The sequence below is a fragment of the Podarcis filfolensis genome, assembly GCF_964270895.1.
Source record: "Podarcis filfolensis genome assembly, chromosome: 4".
In the NCBI taxonomy this organism is placed as follows: Eukaryota; Metazoa; Chordata; class Lepidosauria; order Squamata; family Lacertidae; genus Podarcis; species Podarcis filfolensis.
This window is the reverse complement of record NC_139607.1, coordinates 82814028-82831815: the sequence shown is the minus strand read 5'-3', so window position 1 is coordinate 82831815 and position 17788 is coordinate 82814028. Positions and strand designations below refer to the sequence as shown.

Sequence of the window (17788 nt, the reverse complement as noted above, 5' to 3'; positions counted from 1 at the left end):
CTAGTAATGTTTACCTCAGCTGATGGGGCCTTTCCTTTCACAAAGGTATGTCCGCAGGTGGGTGGGTTTGCATTCTTGCCTTCTACCCACATATACATCCTCACACATGAATCTGGCATACTCAGATATGCTCATTTGAATGTGTTTTTTCTTAGACGGAAGGATTGTGGGAATGGACTTGGTGTGCAGGTTGTTCTGTTAGTCATCCTGTGGCTTTTGTTAACATACATGATTTCAGAGTGCCCAAAACAGGTTTCTTCTCTTAGAATCTGCTGTGACTGTTGGTTGTGGCATTTCTGAAAACCTGCGTTGCACGTTGCCAAGCAGTTTTTTTGGTGCCTGCTGATCTCTCGATGTATGTAGCAGCTCTCATATGTAGTCTGCTCACATCTAGAGAAATAAATCATTGAGGCAGCTGCATCATGAGGACGATCCGCAGAGTATGTAATGTTTTTGAACGACTTTGCTCTGCTATGAACTCTGGTTGCCATAGTGCCTTTCCATGTCTAAACAGATGGATAAACAGACAAATCACTCATCTCTGTATCTGAGAATCTGGCTACTACTTAGTACAATATTGAGGGAAACAAAGAAACATGCAGAAGAAGGTCATCTGAGAAAGGTAGCCCGTTCTTCATAATACCCAGGGCAGGTTTTTAGCAGACTCCTTCACTGACAATCTTAAATAAAGCCTGTAAAAGCCATTGGATCTGGTCATATCTGCATATTCATTTACTCTGAAATTTATAAGAGGTTTCTGAAAGCAGGGAAGCTCCTGCTTTCTATCTGAAGCATAAATGAAGCTAATCGGCGTGTCATAATGAATGTTGTGCGGTTCAGCAAACTTTATTACACCAGTCCTTAGCAGCGAAAATGATTGCCTTCTCTGTCACTTCCTGTTTAAGCCTAAAGCTTGGCTTTCCTAGAGCTGTGTTCATAATGTCTGTGGGTGGATGAAAGAGTTGTGTCAAGGCATATTATATGTTGTGAGCCATTCCTTCACCTTTATATTTTGACAGCCCCAATCTGCAGCAAGGGACCCAACTAACTGTGGACTTTGCTCACACAGCTGCCATCGCTTGGAGGAGTAGTGGCTCACTCTCTTGGGGCAAGAAGAAGCTATACAACCGATTTGTGTGAAAGGGGTGTACGGGAGTGTTAGCGGAGGGGTAGTACCTCTGGCAGGGGACACATCCTTCCCGGGTTGTTTGTCCACCTTTGGTCCCCACCCTGCACTCAGCTCTCACCTGTGGCTCCTAGAACAGGCATAGGCAAACTCCGGGCCACCAGATGTTTGGGACTACAATTCCCATCATCCCTAGCTAACCAGTAGTCAGGGATGATGGGGATTGTAGTCCCAAACATCTGGGGGGGCGGGGTTTGCCTATGCCTGTCCTAGAAGCTGTCAGCATGTGACAGCAGCCACACCCTGGGAATGGCTTCAACTGGCTGGCCAAACATGGTGAGGGTAGCTAATGGGTCTCAAATGTGAGTTAAGGACTTCCCCTGCATGCAAAGACAGGCTCTGGCAGATTAAGATCAATAGTGGGTCCAGTGGTCAAGAAGGTGGTTTGTGCACATGCTGTAGAGGGAATTGAGTGGCAGATGGGGCTCATCAGCCTGGGAAAGTAGCTCATCTAGGAGAAGGAAAACTCTGATCCTAAACCTCTTCTGCCTTGTGGGATATCTTAGGGAAAAGGCTAACGATGAAACCCTACGGAAGAGGTCCCTAAGTGGAGTCCCTAAAATGGTTGGATGGCGTCTTGTACACTTCCTTCCAGCAACTCCTGCAGCCAAGCTGAGTTTGTGCTGGAGAGGGAAAGTGCTGGGTCAAGGGCTGACCCACTTTCTAATTTCTTAAAAATATTAAGTCCTCGTTCTGAAAACGACGTGCCTTGTTAAAACGCTTCTTCTTTTCTTTTCTTTTAAAAAAGGCATTAATTTGTGATCTTGGTGGAATTAGGAAAGTCAGCTCATCTTAAAGTGTAATCCATTTCATGAATAGTGTGCTTTCATTGCAGGATTTCTACAAGCAAGAATTATTTTTTATAAAACAAAACAAAAGATTCCATACTTTTAACTCTCCATTCTTGTTCCTAAAGAAGATCTCCAATGTCATAAGTTTAAGATGGACGAGTAGTGTGTCATTTAAAGGTACCCACCAAATGAATATTATCTTACTTTAGATATCTGGCTATAATATAGTGCTTTCTAAGTAGTATCCACTGTGAGCTGTGTTCTATAATAGCTTTTTTTGTGCTGCAGAAACAATGTGATATATCTTACTGGCTCCACTTTGACTGATGTCGGTACTTAAGATAAGCTGATCGGACAATGCAGGCTTCCAGAGATGTCATCTGGGCTACTGTTCTTCTTCTCCACTTTGGCTCTGCCATGTTTTGGCTTAGCATATTATCTGAACCTAGGCCTGTGGTTTATCCCTTCTTGACAAACTATGAGTGTTAAGCCATAGACTTTGGCTACAGCTCGTGGTTTGTGTGAAGCAAGACAGACCATGAACCTGAGTTTGAATATGCCACACCAAACCCATGGCTCAATTCAAAGCAACAAAGCAGGGGTTCAGACCTCCTTCTTTCAGGGTTTGGGGGCATGAGAGAGTTCCATATGATGAACTCTCTCAGGCAACTGAACTAAGCAGGATTGAACTCACACATTAACTCATGTGCTGGGAGTTCAGTCCTGCTATCTACAGGAGAAGCAGCCACATCTCTACCTGCCCCATGCCTGGTGCCACATGGGAAGTCCTGACGGGCCAAATATGGACTGCAGGCCAGAGGTTACCCAGCCCTGGACCAGGTGTCCAGTGTTCCTCTGATCAGTGCAATCTTCATTGTGCTGGTATCTATGACACACCACCATCTGCAGGCAGGACCGGGTGCTGTGTCAGCCAAGTTGTAGGCCATCAGGAGTAGAATCGACATAGGGTGGTTGTGTGTATTGTGTACTATGCTGTTACTTGTTGGTTTAAGAACAGTTCCTGTTTGGTGGCTCTCTTGGCTTCAGCTGAAATTACATCAAGTGTGCAGTTTGGACAAGGTCTTTGACATTCCCTGAGGGGCACCATTTTCTTCCGCCAACCTAAGAGGCCAAAATGCATTCCAGACCCTACGGACTGAAGCTCTTGATTAGAAGGTCTAATGAACTTGCATCCAAACCAACTTAGCATTCCTGCCCTTCAGCCCTTTTCACATAGACTAGTCCTTTTCTGAACCTCACACATTCTTGCCATTTTCCAGCGCACTCTGTCTCCCATCATCATTCTCATTTCTCAACATTCCACTCCCTCCACTTCACCTTCTCTCAGAACAGGTTTATACTGAGCATGTGGGGGCCACACTCTTATGAAATCCCACTGACTCTCATTAGCCTCGGCAACGGCTTTTCAATAAAAGCTGCAAAATGTTTACGCTTTGTTTGAGGAAAGCATGTTCCAGGTGTTCCTGTTGACATGTCACGACAACCCATTTCTGCAAACACACCGTACAAATGGAGAGATGTTTCCGGGAAAAGCCACCCCAAACACACACTTCCTGTCCACCTGCAGAAGTCTCTCACCAAACGGTTGTTTAGAATAAGTCATTTCTTATCCTTTCTACCCTAAGTTCAGGATTGATCACCCTCAAACTTACCTCTCACGCAGTGCCAAATTTCAAATCGGCCCATTGAACCATTTTCTAACTATAAGCTGTAGTACCTCCTCCTGCCCCCACCCCAATTTCTTATAGGTGGGATGTGAATCACCCTAGATGTACAACTGCAGCAGCATGCCTTTTGTCTGAGAATGGCTAGCAGGCTCTCGTTTACTAAACGGAACCTTAATTCTTTTGTTTTTGAACATCCTTACTCCTGACAGTAGGCCCCAGTAGTATGGTGTGTGTTAGACATCTTCTTAAAGATAACTTTGAATAATGGAGCTCTTTCAGGGGGACTTTGCTTCACCTCAGGAGCTTGCCTTGAGTTCTCACTCTAAGGATTCTTTTGACAGAATGCTTGTCCAGGTTTGCCTGTACTTCTATTGCAAATGCTTATGGCGCTGCCTGAAATTCGTGGCGAGGAAACTGACGGGACGCTGTGAGTTGCAAAGGATCTGCTACAGCACAAAGCCTGGTGCTGGCAGAACTATGAAAATCGGTAAGTGGTTTTGAAACCATTGCTCTGGTATTTAATGTTGTTCTGTGTCGTAATTGCTGTGTGTATGAGAGAAAGAGATTACACTGCAGTATAGCTTTAAAATTAGCTTAGGTCTCAACTTGCATTTTAAACTGTAGCCTCGAGCAGAATGTCAACATACCCAGTCAATTGCAAACACATTTTACGTTACTGAACCAATATAGCTTGCCTTTTCGTTTGTATCAGTATGAGAACCTTCTTCACTATTTGTGGGGATTTGGCTACACATTTTTATAACTGCATAAGAAAAGAGGGAAGTTGGGAAGGAGAGAATAACAAAGGTTTGTGATGGTATTTTCATTGTTGGCTGTGTTGTTGAAGATGCAAAAAGTCTAATAGAAGTTAAAGTTTTTAAAATGTTTTCTTGACAGAATCGTCATTGAGAAGTTCAAAAAACAAGGTAAGTAAATGTTTGTATTTTTGTCTCCATGTTTGGCCGATTGTGTTAGCAGCTTACACAGGCTTACAAGCAAGAAAACCTCCTTGCCAACATGCGAAGCCACATTAGGCCATTCATGCAGCCTTGCATTTAACTACTTGCCTGGTTGCCAGAGGCAACTAGGAGTACCTTGCAGGCGAGTGCATTGAATTCCATCTAGGCAAGTGAGCAGGCTGGGGGAGGTGGAGCTGATATTTGTATTGTTCCCTCCTCTACCAACCTGCTTGGCTTCCATGCGGGCTGCAGAGTGCTCAACAAGACCCAAAGTCAGCTGGTTGTCAGGTCTTGAGAAGCCCCTTTCAAAACTCTTATCATGCACAGCACTCTGAAAGCGACTAAGCAACACTCAACCACCAACTGATTGTTGGATCTTGCTAAGCCCTATTCAAAGCACTGTCTGTGAGCGTCATTGAGAGAGTAATTGGCAGAATGTTTTGTATGCTGAAAAGTGGTATAAAATTCAGGAGAACATTAGTCAGTCTTTATCCAAGCATACAGAATAATCTACTCGGATTTTAAGACCATCAAGGAGTATTGCTAAGCTTTGTACTCCAGTTTCTAAGATGCCAGGCATTTTGCAACTTTCCACGTTTTTCCTCCCAACACCCTTTTGAGTTAGGACACTGCTCAGGCCAGGAGACAATCAGTATCTTTTGTATCTTTCATATTTTAATGCAGACATACAAAATTTGCATTTCCCGAACCAATATTTGAACCAAACACAACTCTCCTTCAAAACTCATACTTCTCCAAATTTGCAATGCAGGCCCAAAAATGCTAATGCATTCTTTCATGGGAAAATTGTGGGAATGCAATGGTACTTGTATTGGGAGAGAGATGTACGCAATATTGCATGCCAATTTCCAAACAGACTTTCATTTTGTAAAAAATTTACAAACACGAGTAAACCTACTTAAGACTGCAGAAATGAAAATTGGAAAGAAACGGAAATGGAAAGATTGACTTTCCTCTACAACTCTCTACTTACCTCATTTAGCAGATTGAAGGAGAGACTGAGGAACCGTGACTTGTCCAAGGCACTTATTGAGCTGGTGCCAATTTACTTATTAATTTGGTTTATTTCATGAGATTTATACACCCCTCGATTGCAAAAACAAACAAACAAACCTCAATGCAGTTTGCGGAAAAGTAGACTTGGTGGGGGAGGGATGAGGTGTACATATTGATACAGTTGACCATGTTCAGTATGACGCATGCATAAAAAGAAGCCTAGATCTGTGGCGTCACCACATCGGCTGCGATACTTCTCACAAAGTTGCATTCAGTTGTTCCTGTAGTGCTTCACTTCCTGTGGCAGTGACCAATGTGAGTTAAAAAAATTTCTTCCAGTTGCTCCAGAATTCAGTCAGTGTTCATCCAGATGCTATTGAAAAAACTATAGATGCCATCATGGAACTGAAGAGGATTAATCCAGATGTAAACCCGCAGTAAGTTCGCGTGAATGGAGTGGGATAGCAAAAGTTACCATATTTTTCGCTCTATAGGACGCACTTTTTCCCCTCCAAAAATTAAGGGGAAATGTGTGTGCGTCCTATGGAGCGAATGCAGGCTCCCTGGCTTCAGCGATAGCAATGCGAAGCCTCCGAAGCCTGCGCTCTGGAGGCTTCGCGTTGCTTTCGCTGAAGCCAGGAGAGTCTGCTCTTTGAGGCTGGTGGTGGGGGAAAGCAGCGCTTCCCCCCACCGCCAGCCCCACAGGCTCGGGGGGCAGCAGGAAGGCGCGTGACGCCTTCGCACTGCTCCCTGACCTGGTTTTGAGGCTGGCGGTGGGGGGAAGCAGTGCCCCACCGCCAGCCCTACTAGCTCGGTCAAAAAGCCCGCAGGAGCCGCACGCTCTTTAAAGGGTGCGTGGCTCCTGTGGGCTTTTGTGGGAGATGGGGGAATTCCCCCACCTCTTGCAAAAGCACGCAAATGCCACACGCTCTTTAAAGGCTGCGCGGCTTCTGCGGGCTTTTCCCCAAGGAGGGAAAAGGGACTGACTGGCCGAGTCAGTCCCTTCTCCCTCCTGTGGGCTTTTGCGGGAAATGGGGGAATTCCCCCACCTCCCCCAATAGCAGGGAGAAGTTCTGGGAGAAGTGCACAGGCTGCGTGCAGCCTGTCCGCTGCTCCCAGAGCTGGGGGGGGGGAATCATTTTTTTCCCTTGATTTCCCCCTCTGAAAACTAGGTGCGCCCTATAGAGCGAAAAATATGGTATTTTGTGTGCTTAAATTATTGTTTGCTTCATCTCTTTGGAGGGGGTCTGTCTTCCCACATAAGTTCACAGTATTGTGTGCTTTGATTCTTTAGTTGTGCCCACTGATGATCACAGGTGACTTTTGGTCTGGTTTCATTTTCTGTCAGTTCAGCCCTTTCATGTCTATGGTACAACTAGATCTGGAGGCAAAGCACCACCTGTAACAACCACATTATTAATCAAGACGTTGCACCTTCTTGAACCATGGCTTGTAAAAGGTGGAAATGAGCCAGTATGTAAACGTGTATACACACAGGCCAGACACAGACACTGACACCCAGATTTCTGGCCATGCTTTAGCCACCTGAGCCACATCATCCCAAGTTTCCAGCATATATCCATGATGGGAGGCTGCGGTCTAAACCACTGAGCTTCTTGGGCATGCTGATTGGAATGTCAGCGGTTCGAATCCCCGCGACGGGGTGAGCTCCCGTTGCTCTGTCCCAGCTCCTGCCAACCTAACAGTTTGAAAGCACGTCAAAGTACAAGTAGATAAATAGGTACCGCTGTGGCAGGAAGGTCAACTGTGTTTCCGTGCACTCTGGCACTCGTCACGGTCCTCTGTGCACCAGTAGCCATTTAGTCATGCTGGGCACATGACCCGGAAAACTGTCTGTGGACAAACTCTCTCGGCTTGAAAGCAAGATGAGCACCGCAACCCCATAGTTGCTTTGACTGGACTTAACCGTCCAGGGGTCCTTTACCTTTTTACCTTGCTACAGAACTACTCCTGTTCCTAGGTTGTGTGTGAAGTTCTCCTTCAGCCTACGTTCTCACTGGCCATCTTTATGTTGCCTGTGTCATTTCTTCATGTCACAGGGATGGTGAACATGCATATTTTTTGTATTTACAATCTCAGCCCAGACCACCCCCCCAAAAAATAGTGCCCTACTCAGGGCTTCACTTATTATAAAGATGATTGGTATCTGTTTCCAATACCAGGCCTGACTCCTACATTATGTGAAGAAAAGTGTGCTCTGCATATGCTCAGAAGCATTTTCCTCATCATTAAACTATTACTTCCCTAGAATTAAGGATCCAGGCTTCTAGCGTATATGGTGTGGGTTTTTCCCCCCATGTCGACCTGAGCCACAACTGTGGGGCAGCATGTCCCCTTTCCACAAAAATCCACACCAGGTTTTCCATTGCCACTTGGCAGAGAGCAAATCAGGTCTGTTGGAAGTGAAGGCTTATGGGAGAGCAGCAAAGAGCATAGTTGTCAAAGGGAGCTTTGAAAATGATGCGACCTTAGGGGAAGCGATGTCATTAGTCTCTTTCGCTTTTCTCCCTGCCGTGGGCATCACCTGTGGCAAAGCTTCTCGGCTATCAGTGCAGGCAGCGCAACATAGGTTCAGAACTGCTGTTCCATTGCCTCAATGAGCATGCCTTTTCACATTAATGAATGGCGGAAAGGATAAAAGTGTAGCTCCACGCTGAGGTAATGTCAATCATGCAAAGCTAAATTACTGAGCGTAGTATTCTTACCGTTTGTCATCTTTTCACTCTAGGCTAGGTGTCTCTCTGCAGGCCTGCCTCCTACAGATTGTAGGGTACAGGAATTTGATTGCAGAGGTGGAAAAACTGCGTAGAGAGCCCTATGATTCTGAGGATCCCCAGCATGAAGAAATGCTTCTGAAGGTAAGCCGTGGAGGTGCACTTCCAAAGAGCTCTTTACATTCCGAGAGACTGTTAACTGAAACCAGTCTCCGCAAAAGGCTTGACCGCACAATTGTCTGTTTTGAGAACTGCTTGTAACCTCCAATTTATTTATTAGCATGATCTAGGCTAAGCGTGGGTAACCTTTTCTTTTGTCGAGGGCCACATTCCCTCTGAATTAATCTGCCAGGGGACATATGCCCTTGGGTATATTCCAAGACAAAAATGTTCTGCAGAAGCTAACTCAGAATAAAGACTCTCCTGTTCAGAATATCGGCTCATTTCTGTGTTTACCTCTCTCCTCTCCTGCTTCTGATTCTGCACTTCTCTCTGCCACAGACTCCCCCCACTCACTAAGCCCTGTTACCTCTTCAGCTTCCGATATCTCCTCCTGGTCTCCTCCCTTTGACCACTTACCATCACACCACCACCAATCCTCTGGCCCTGAGCCTTCTTCCCTTGGGGGTTCCCCAGTTGTTTCCTCCTCCTCCCCCCTCCTCTGCATCCAACCAGTCCATGACACAGATGCACCTCACCCAAGGCAGGTGTTTCATAAATGGGGAGCTACCGCCGAGATGGCCCTGCCACAGGTCAGGGCCAGCTGTGCAGCCTCCAGGGGTGGCGTCACCAACAAAGCTTCTCCTGATGAGCCCACATGCCAGTGTTGGGAAGGCAAAACAGGGCAGAGCAACAAATATAAATTTTTACCTTGACACATTTGGCTAGTTTCTGCGCACACTCTCACACCCCTCTCTATGCTCCATCCAGACAAGCAAAGGCCTTATCAAGGACACTTTCCTCCCATGCAAAAACATAATTGGTTTGAAGCAGTTCCAATGAGGATGTGGCCTGGAGACAGACTTCGGAGGGCCGGATTTGGTTCCCCTTGTCCCAGGTTCCCTACATCTCCTGTAGGGGATGTGCGGGTAAAATGATGCAGGCTGTTTGAGACCTGCGATCAGGTTTTATGACACTGTTTACTTTTAAAACAGCCATAGGGAAGGAGGAGTGTTGGAGGATGAAGGTGTTAATCTTTCTTTTCCTCAGAATGAGGGAATGACAGGAATGAAATCTGTGGTGGACCAAAGGAGATGGGAAAGTATTGGAGTTTGGGTGTCCTGTCAGCAGAGAGTGTTTGGCCAGAGGTGGTAAGGGGGCCAGTTAGTGGGAGACAGTAGTAGGTAGATGGAGGTGACAAGCAACACAAGCAGGGGCACAGCCCATAGTAAAGAACAAGGTTTGAATATTACTAATATTACTAATACTAAATATCACTAAGGTCACCCCTTCATTTCTTGCTGCGCATCTCTTAGGGCAGCATGAATTTTTACTTGGGGGTAGGGCTGTGAAGCTGAGGGGCCCTGAATCTGCTCTCTTTCCTGAAAGCACTTGTATATATCGCTTTTATTTTCTTGTTTGTTTGTGCCCTTGTGAAATTGGTTTAAAGGGGGGGGGGGCGGAATCTCTCAAGCCTTGGAGAATCAAGAAGGCTAATTGCCTTAGTGCTTTGAAACAGCACTGAGATTTGCAACCAAATAAACTTGAGGGTTCCCTCTCCGCACTTATGCAGAGGCGGTGAATATGCCCAGTGAGCCCTTGTCAATGTTTTTACACCATTTCTGTATTAGGCCAAAAGATGGCGGTGGGGGTGGTTTTTTCCAACAGGCAGTATTTCAAATGTCTGCTATGTCTAAGGAATACTTCTTCCCCATTCTGTATTTGCTCCAGGCGCCTCCGAGTGCTGTGCATAACAATGAAGGCAAAATCCCATAGAGAACTACTAGTTTCAGAAATGTCAATCCATTGAAGGTCTGAGTTGTAACATACCTGTGATTTTCCCCTCCCCCTCCCCCTCCTGTAGCTATGGAAATGCTTGAAACCTGATTTCCCATTGGAAGCCCGGATTTCCAAGCAGTGGTGTGAAATTGGTTTCCAAGGCGATGATCCTAAAACAGATTTCAGAGGAATGGGGCTCCTGGGGCTGTATAACTTATTGTAAGTATATTTCTGTTTCTCTTAAAGGTATAAATTATCCTCCTGCTTATATGTTTCAGGCTTTGTTAAGGCAATTGTCATTCTAGATAGCTTGTAGGTTCCTACCACAGTTGCTGCAATTTTTCTTCCCTCTTGATGAGAAGTAATTTCTTTTCCTTTTCTAGGAACAATTTATTTCACATTCTCCACAACCCAGTTATATACAGTGCTTCATGAGCAGACATTCTGCATGCCCAGTAATTGGGCTTTTCTTCTCCTCATGGGTGGCGCTGTGTTCTAAATCACAGAACCTAGGGCTTGCCGATCAGAAGGTCGGTGGTTTGAATCCCCACGACGGGGTGAGCTCCCGTTGCTTGGTCCCTGCTCCTGCCAACCTAGCAGTTCGAAAGCATGCCCAAAAGTGCAAGTAGATAAATAGATACCGCTCCGGCAGGAAGGTAAACAGCATTTCCGTGCGCTGCTCTGGTTCGCCAGAAGCGGCTTAGTCATGCTGGCCACATGACCCGGAAGCTGTATGCCGGCTCCCTCGGCCAATAAAGCGAAATGAGCACCACAACCCCAGAGTCGTCCGCGACTGGATCTAACAGTCAGGGGTCCCTTTACCTTTCTCCTCACCCATCCCAAAATCTGTTCCAGAGGTTGCCCCAATCCTGTATATTTAAAAACAATATTCATTGAGGCATCCAGTTTTTAAGAAAGCAGTTCAATTTCCGTCTCTCATCACTCTCGTTTTCTCTCTCGCATAGCTGGTTAATTGCCATTGATCTGTGACCCCCCCCCCCCCCATAATTTCTCAGACAAATGCGCTCACTGATGGAGCTTTTCTTTGTCCCTAGCATGCGTGAATGCATTTATTTAGATCATTTTTAATAGGAGTCTATTGCACACATTGCAATATGTAAGATAAAGAGTGTAGCAGCACATGGCAGCTTCACAGCCACGGAAAGAAGACTGACTGTCTTGCTTAAGTGTACAGATTACATATTCTTTATTATTGGTCATGGACCCAAACAGAACAAAACCAGCATCTGTACAGGTAGAATATCATAGCATACAAAATACCTGAAAGTGGGTTGTAAAACGTAAATGACATAAAATATCAGGACTATCTGAAACATGTTTAAAGTAAGATGTACAATTTGATAACTTAAAATAAGAAGTTAAGAGTCAGTCCCCCCCCCAAAAAAACATGTTTGCCAAACCTGGTTCATACGGTACATTTTAAATGTACAAACCGGGTATCTGCATATAGTTTGAGGAAATGTACCTATAGATGTTTGGAGCGATGTTGTAAAACTCTGAAATGTGCTTTTCTTCTCCAGATATTTTGCTGAATGTGATGCTGCTGCAGCTCAGCAAATCCTCTCTGACTCCCTTCAACCAAAATACAGGTAACATTTTGAAGCTGGAAATAGCAGCCACCTCGAATAAATAAGTCCTATTTGTAATAATTCAGCATCTCTTTTACTGTTAACATAAAAGATTGTCTGTGTTTCTCGAACTGTTACTTAAGATTAGAGAGATAAAATGCCTCATTTCCATGTGTTCTACAGTCTGATTTTACTGTTAAATACATAAAATTTAATCCAAGTTTATATTGATTTTTAAGCTATTTATTTTTCCTTTCCCTTTCGCCCCCATCTTTCACAATGAAGGGAAGTCACTAAAGAGGAGCTCAGGTATTTTTTTTTCCTTTTGCCTTTTATAATCCTTTCAAAACTTAAAGCAGAAAAATATATATTCTAGGACAGCCTTTGCCAGCCTGGTGCCCTCCAGATGTTTCAGACTTCCATCAGCACTAGCCAGAGCATGCTGGTGTGTGGGCTATGTAGAAAAAAGGCCCCATTGATTCCAGAATATAACAATGTCTATACAGAGCCTTAGTGGGGAGACAAGGCAAAGTGGCAAAGGGCAAAGACTTTCTCTCTGCTTTCCACCCGAAGACTAGATCAGGCATAGGCAAACTCCGGCCCTCCAGATGTTTGGGACTACAATTCCCATCATCCCTGACCACTGGTCCTGTTAGCTTGTAGTCCCAAACATCTGGAGGGCCAGAGTTTGCCTATGCCTGGACTAGATGTATCAGGATTAAGTTACAGGAGGGTAGATCTCGTCTGAGCACTGGGTGAAACCTTTGGACATTAAGAGCAATTTGACAACTGAACCAATGAGGCAGAAGGGTGGTGGGCTTTTCCTTCCTGGGGGTCTTCAAGCAGAGGCAAGGACAGCCACCTCTTAAGGATGTATCTGTGGAACTCCTGCATCAGGCAGAGGGTTGAACCAGTTGACCTCCTGGGCCACCTCCATCTCTACCAGCAACCAATAGGTTGTCCTCCTCCTTATAGGACCGTGATATATTTTTCACACATGGGACACTTCAAAGTACCTTTCTGACCGGCTGACCTTACTGTGAAAAAGGGAGAACACGTGTTCAAAGCATAATTGAATCTCTGGATGTCACTGTTGCAAAGCGCTGCAATGGCCACATGCTTAGATGGTTTCAAAACAGGGTAAAGTAACATCATGGAGGATAAAAGCTAGCAATAGCTATTAGTAGTCACAGTGGCCCAATAGAACCTTCAGGTTGGCCTTTCTTTTTCAGTTGCTGGTCAACAATAGCGAGAAAGGACTATAAGGGCCATGCAGCAGGCTGAGATGTGTGCATTCTGTAGAATGTCACTGATGCAATAATAACACATCAGTGGTGTATTTATACTGAGTCATCCACACACAGTTCTGCTTTATCAGTTGTTCTGCAGTGCTTTCCAAATGTCACAGCATTATTGCTGTCCTGCGCACTATAGCACAACAGAAGCAAGACAAAGCAACAACAACCCTGGAAATACTATGACATAAAAGGTTTTATGCACTGATTGGAAACAGAGCAGGGTGCCCACCCTGTAATCTTTGCAGGTCAAACAGTATTGAAAGTGGAGTTGCACATAGCTAGCATGAGCATAAATAATCAAGAATGCACAGTAAAAAGGATGTATGGAGGGGCTCTCTATTATGCCTTGCTTCTGAGCTTCCCAAAAGCATCTAGTTGGTCGCTTTTGGAAGTACAGAACTGAACTAGATCAGTCTGGCCTGATTCTGCAAGGCTCTTTTTATGTTATTGTTTTCAATGCAATTGAGTAGTCTGTCCTAAAGCAACAAAACCAAATGTTGCTATCTTAAATTTGAAAGAAAAAGCACCAGGGGAAAGCACAGAAAATTGTTATATTATCTAATGCCAGATATCACCTCTGTTATTTTCTGTGGAATAGGGAATCCAAGGGCACAGTAATTATATGTGAATCCCTCACATGCAGTTTCATCAGACACACACCCAGCCAGAAGAAGCGCACATTGTCTTGGTTCCAAGAGTACCACCGAAACGTTTGAGCAGCACTATGTTCGTATCAAGGTCACAAGAACAGGCAGATGGCATAGAACCAGTTAGAATATTCTGGAGAGCTGGAGAGAATGTCGACAGCCTCCTGAAGGGCTTACGCCTTCAAACAGACAGTGGCTGAGGGCAGTTCCAGATGTGATATTTTTCGATGCAGTGATAATTTCTACACCACAGCTTCTAGACATGTCTGATAACAGCAGGAGAATTTATGACACTTAGGGTATTCCCCCCCCCAAAGGGGTTATTTGGTATGAATGACACTGATCCAGGTGCCCAAAGTGCAGCGCTCTGACCATTATGCCATACTGTCTGTCGCTGTGTGGAAGATTAATAGATTACCTCTATTAACAGATGCTTAAGACAACACTGCACTCCATGAAGCTGAGTCAGTACAGAAGCATCTTTATTTTTAGAATTTTCACCTAGCAATGCCAAGCAACAACAAACACACCACAAGCTATTGGTGTTTTCAATGTGCTCTTTTTTTCTTTCCTTTTTAAGTGCCATTTCTTCCAGTCTAGTTTAAAAACTGCTTCCTTGAAGATTCATTAGTTTTATATAATCTGGGAGGAGGGAAGGAGAGAGAGGTGAGGATTGTATATGTTTTTCCTTGAAGAATGCAATCCTCTTTTTCACTTCTTAGTTCTTTAAATAGGCCAAAGTAGAAAGGCAAGTCTCAAAAATCACACAGAAGTCCAAACCTGGACTAAACAAAACAAATAAATTCAGCACAGAGGGGAAAGGAAATGGTGGCTAAAGGCGTAGGCTTTGATGACAAAATAGATTTAGAATTCAGGACTGTGTGTATTACTGCGTTTCTGCACTGTTAGATAAAACCATATTCCATTTTCTGTGTGGCAAAGTTGTGGTGCGGCAAATTCCACTGTCGTTCTTTGTGTGCATGTCTGTGCATGCAGTTTTCCAATAAAAAGCATCTACCAGACCCAGAAATAATTTTAGAGACACGTATCTTCTAGAGTGCCTTTTTGTTGCTGTTGAGATATTGTTGGTGGTAATGAAAAATATAATGTGTCGATATTTTATTAATCTGTGAAGTGGGATTCGTGCTTTGGGGTGGGGTGGGGCTTTAATTATTGCTGTCAGGTGTGTTTTGTACTGTTTGGTGCTTTCTAGTGTGTCTGAAAAAAATATACACAGCCCCTTCTGTGGCAGCTGTAATAGCAAAAGCATCAAAGAAAGAGGAAAACTCCAAGGCCGTGTATTAGCCAAAATGATGGTAATGCCATTTCTATCCTTTGCAAGTGTGCTAGGTAAATAATACACTCATAAACCATATCTACATAGGTATTTAATTAAAATATTATGCCTGACCTTAGACTTTCTAGGTGAAGACCTGTATTAAGAAGTAGCATGTGTAGTGCCTTTTGAGGAACTGATCACGCTCTTGATGAAGAACAGGAGATGGAATCAGTCTGTTGTTGCTCATAGAGTATTGGGCTTGGGTTCAAATCCTGCTCTGCCATAAAGCTCACTGGGTGGGCAAGTGAAACAGGTACAGTGATACCTCTGGTTATGAACTTAATTTGTTCTGGAGGTCCGTTCTTAACCTGAAACCGTTCTTGATCTGAGGTACCACTTTAGTTTATGGGGCCTCTTGCTGCCGCCATGCCGCCAGCGTGCGATTTCTGTTCTCATCCTGAGGTAAAGTTCTTAACCCGAGGTACTACTTCCGGGTTAGCAGAGTCTGTAACCTGAGGTGTTGGAACCCAAGGTACCACTGTATTAGTTTCTGGTTACTCAGCAGACTCCCCAGGGATGCAGAAATGTATTTTTAAGTTAGAAGAAGAGATTAAAACAAACCTTCCAGAAATAGCTTGATAAGGTCTGAGCATGCAGAGGGCCCACTAGATTCAGTGGCAAATCCCTGCTTAGAATACAGTTGAAATACAATGAAAATAATATAAACAATTTGAAAAACCACTATTGTATTTTAGTGTTTTGTTGGAAGCCGTCCAGAATGGCTGGGGAAACCCAGCCAGATGGGCGGGGTATAAATAATAAATAATAATAATAATAATTATTATTACTAAGCAGAAACCAACAGGTAGGTACCCAGATGGATGTGGCAGGGGCAGCCATGTTTCTGCCCCATTCAGACACAAACTGAGAGGGAGTGTGGAAATTCTCCCCAACCCCACAAAATTGTGAGGATGAAATGGGTTAGCCCCATCTTAAGCCACCCTGAATATCTTGTGGGAAATACCAAATACAAATACATTTTATATTTACACAATGTGTGTTATTTCAACCATCATTTTGGATATTAAATACACACTTTTGCAACCGTGTGGTGTGCTGAACCCTGTTGACTTTTCCTGTATGGTATCTCTTGTGTGATGTACTCAAGTTTGTGGAAGCCAACATGTATGTTTAAAAATGTGTGTTTGTTTTTATCCTGGTTTTAAGTTAAGGGGGGGGGGAATGAGGCTAACAAAATCTCTGTTAAAGCCGGCAACAAAATTTAGAAGAAGCCTCTGTAGATCATTGATCTCCCCAAACACATAAATATAACAAATTTTGATCATTTTCCCAAACGTTGGAGTGGGGAAACTAGCTTAATGTACCACCCTGAATTTGGAAGTCTGAGAGGCTGAAATTTCCAACATGTCTTGGATCAACTAGAAGCATCTGAAATACATCAGGTCACCTCGCTTTATAACTTATCAAGTTTTTCCTTCCACACCAGCACTACCTTAAAAAATAAACTACTACAGCAGAATAAAAAGCCAGCTAGACACAGACTTTCTCATTGTGCAGAAAGGCATTGGGTAACATTCAGACAACGCACTTGGGTTGGGAGTGCAACCATCATGCTACGTCTTACACATCCTCTGAGTCTTCTCATGTGGATTTTCAAAACCTTCACCAGCTATTTAAATATAATAATAATAGCGGCTTTATTTTTATTTTTTTATATATCTTTATTAATTTAAAATATACATTTATGAAAAAACAGACGAACAAACAAATAAACATATAATCAAACACAAATAATAGAAGAATCAAACAAACAACCACACTATAAGATTAATATAACTATCATCATTTATACTCCTGGTACTGAAAGAAATTACAAAACTTAAAGAGAAGAAAATTAAAAATGACTTCCAATTAATCTCACTGTACTTTATCTATCCATTACCTTATATTGCACAGTTACATATTTTTTATATAGCAGCTTTAAATATCACTGAAAACATTATGAGAGTTGAAATGTGCAATAGTGTAATAAGGTAACTTAATAACGTGAGAGAAAACTTTGTTATGTAACTTGAAAGATATTATGCCCACCTCCTTTGATCACTGACTGCCCTCTCGGAAGAGGAATGGATCTTTCAGGAATGCAGGGATGCCTCTGCATATCACAGATGTGTTGAATGGTTTAAACTGAGCCTACATTAGAAACACCTTAGCAGTGAAGCATAGTAGGTGGCCTCTTGATTTGTGTCCACCACCAACCCAATCACTTTTCACTAAAGTAGCAGTGTTGGCTGATTACCTGAGCTAGTTTCAAATGACTTGGGTCACATCTGGTTTACTGAATTTCAAAGACTGCAGTCCGCCTTGCTCAGGGCTGAAAGGAATACAGAGTTTTCCCCTGATTCTTCCCCATCCTTCAGTATCTCAGAATTGGCCCATCCTTCTATTTTATCCTTCTAAAGGCTTCACAGAGTATACGTAAGGTGTCTTTGACAGGTAATATCCAAGGCATAGACCTCTTTTTAGACTGCACTGATGAGCATGTGATTGGGGCACAAGGTAAGCAGGTTAGGTTGGCTACAGAAGTTTACATCTTCCGGAGCTTAAAAGAATACAAAAATCCACAACACCAAGAATAAA

General features: G+C 43.7%; 2 protein-coding genes across 9 annotated transcripts in view; one reads left to right on the top strand and one right to left on the bottom strand.

Moving 5' to 3' along the window:
• ALKBH8 (alkB homolog 8, tRNA methyltransferase) overlaps positions 1-17788 on the bottom strand; it is a gene marked incomplete at its 5' end in the record, with an annotated part of 247603 nt that overhangs the window by 90970 nt on the left and 138845 nt on the right. The gene's annotated exons all lie outside the window — the stretch shown is intronic.
• The window catches only part of ELMOD1 (ELMO domain containing 1), a 45181-nt gene that overhangs the window by 19988 nt on the left and 7405 nt on the right, over positions 1-17788 (top strand). For 2 of the 8 annotated variants that reach the window (XM_083609273.1, XM_083609269.1), the window contains exons 3-10: positions 2103-2154; positions 4007-4152; positions 4563-4591; positions 5981-6078; positions 8391-8520; positions 10400-10533; positions 11856-11924; positions 12189-12212. In XM_083609273.1, coding sequence (XP_083465399.1) covers positions 4008-4152; positions 4563-4591; positions 5981-6078; positions 8391-8520; positions 10400-10533; positions 11856-11924; positions 12189-12212 — 629 coding nt within the window. In that variant the 5' untranslated portion in view covers positions 2103-2154; position 4007. Of the gene's footprint in view, positions 1-2021; positions 2155-4006; positions 4153-4562; positions 4592-5980; positions 6079-8390; positions 8521-10399; positions 10534-11855; positions 11925-12188; positions 12213-17788 lie in introns of all 8 variants that reach the window. The other 6 variants (XM_083609267.1, XM_083609268.1, XM_083609272.1 and 3 more) reach the window with 5 other exon arrangements.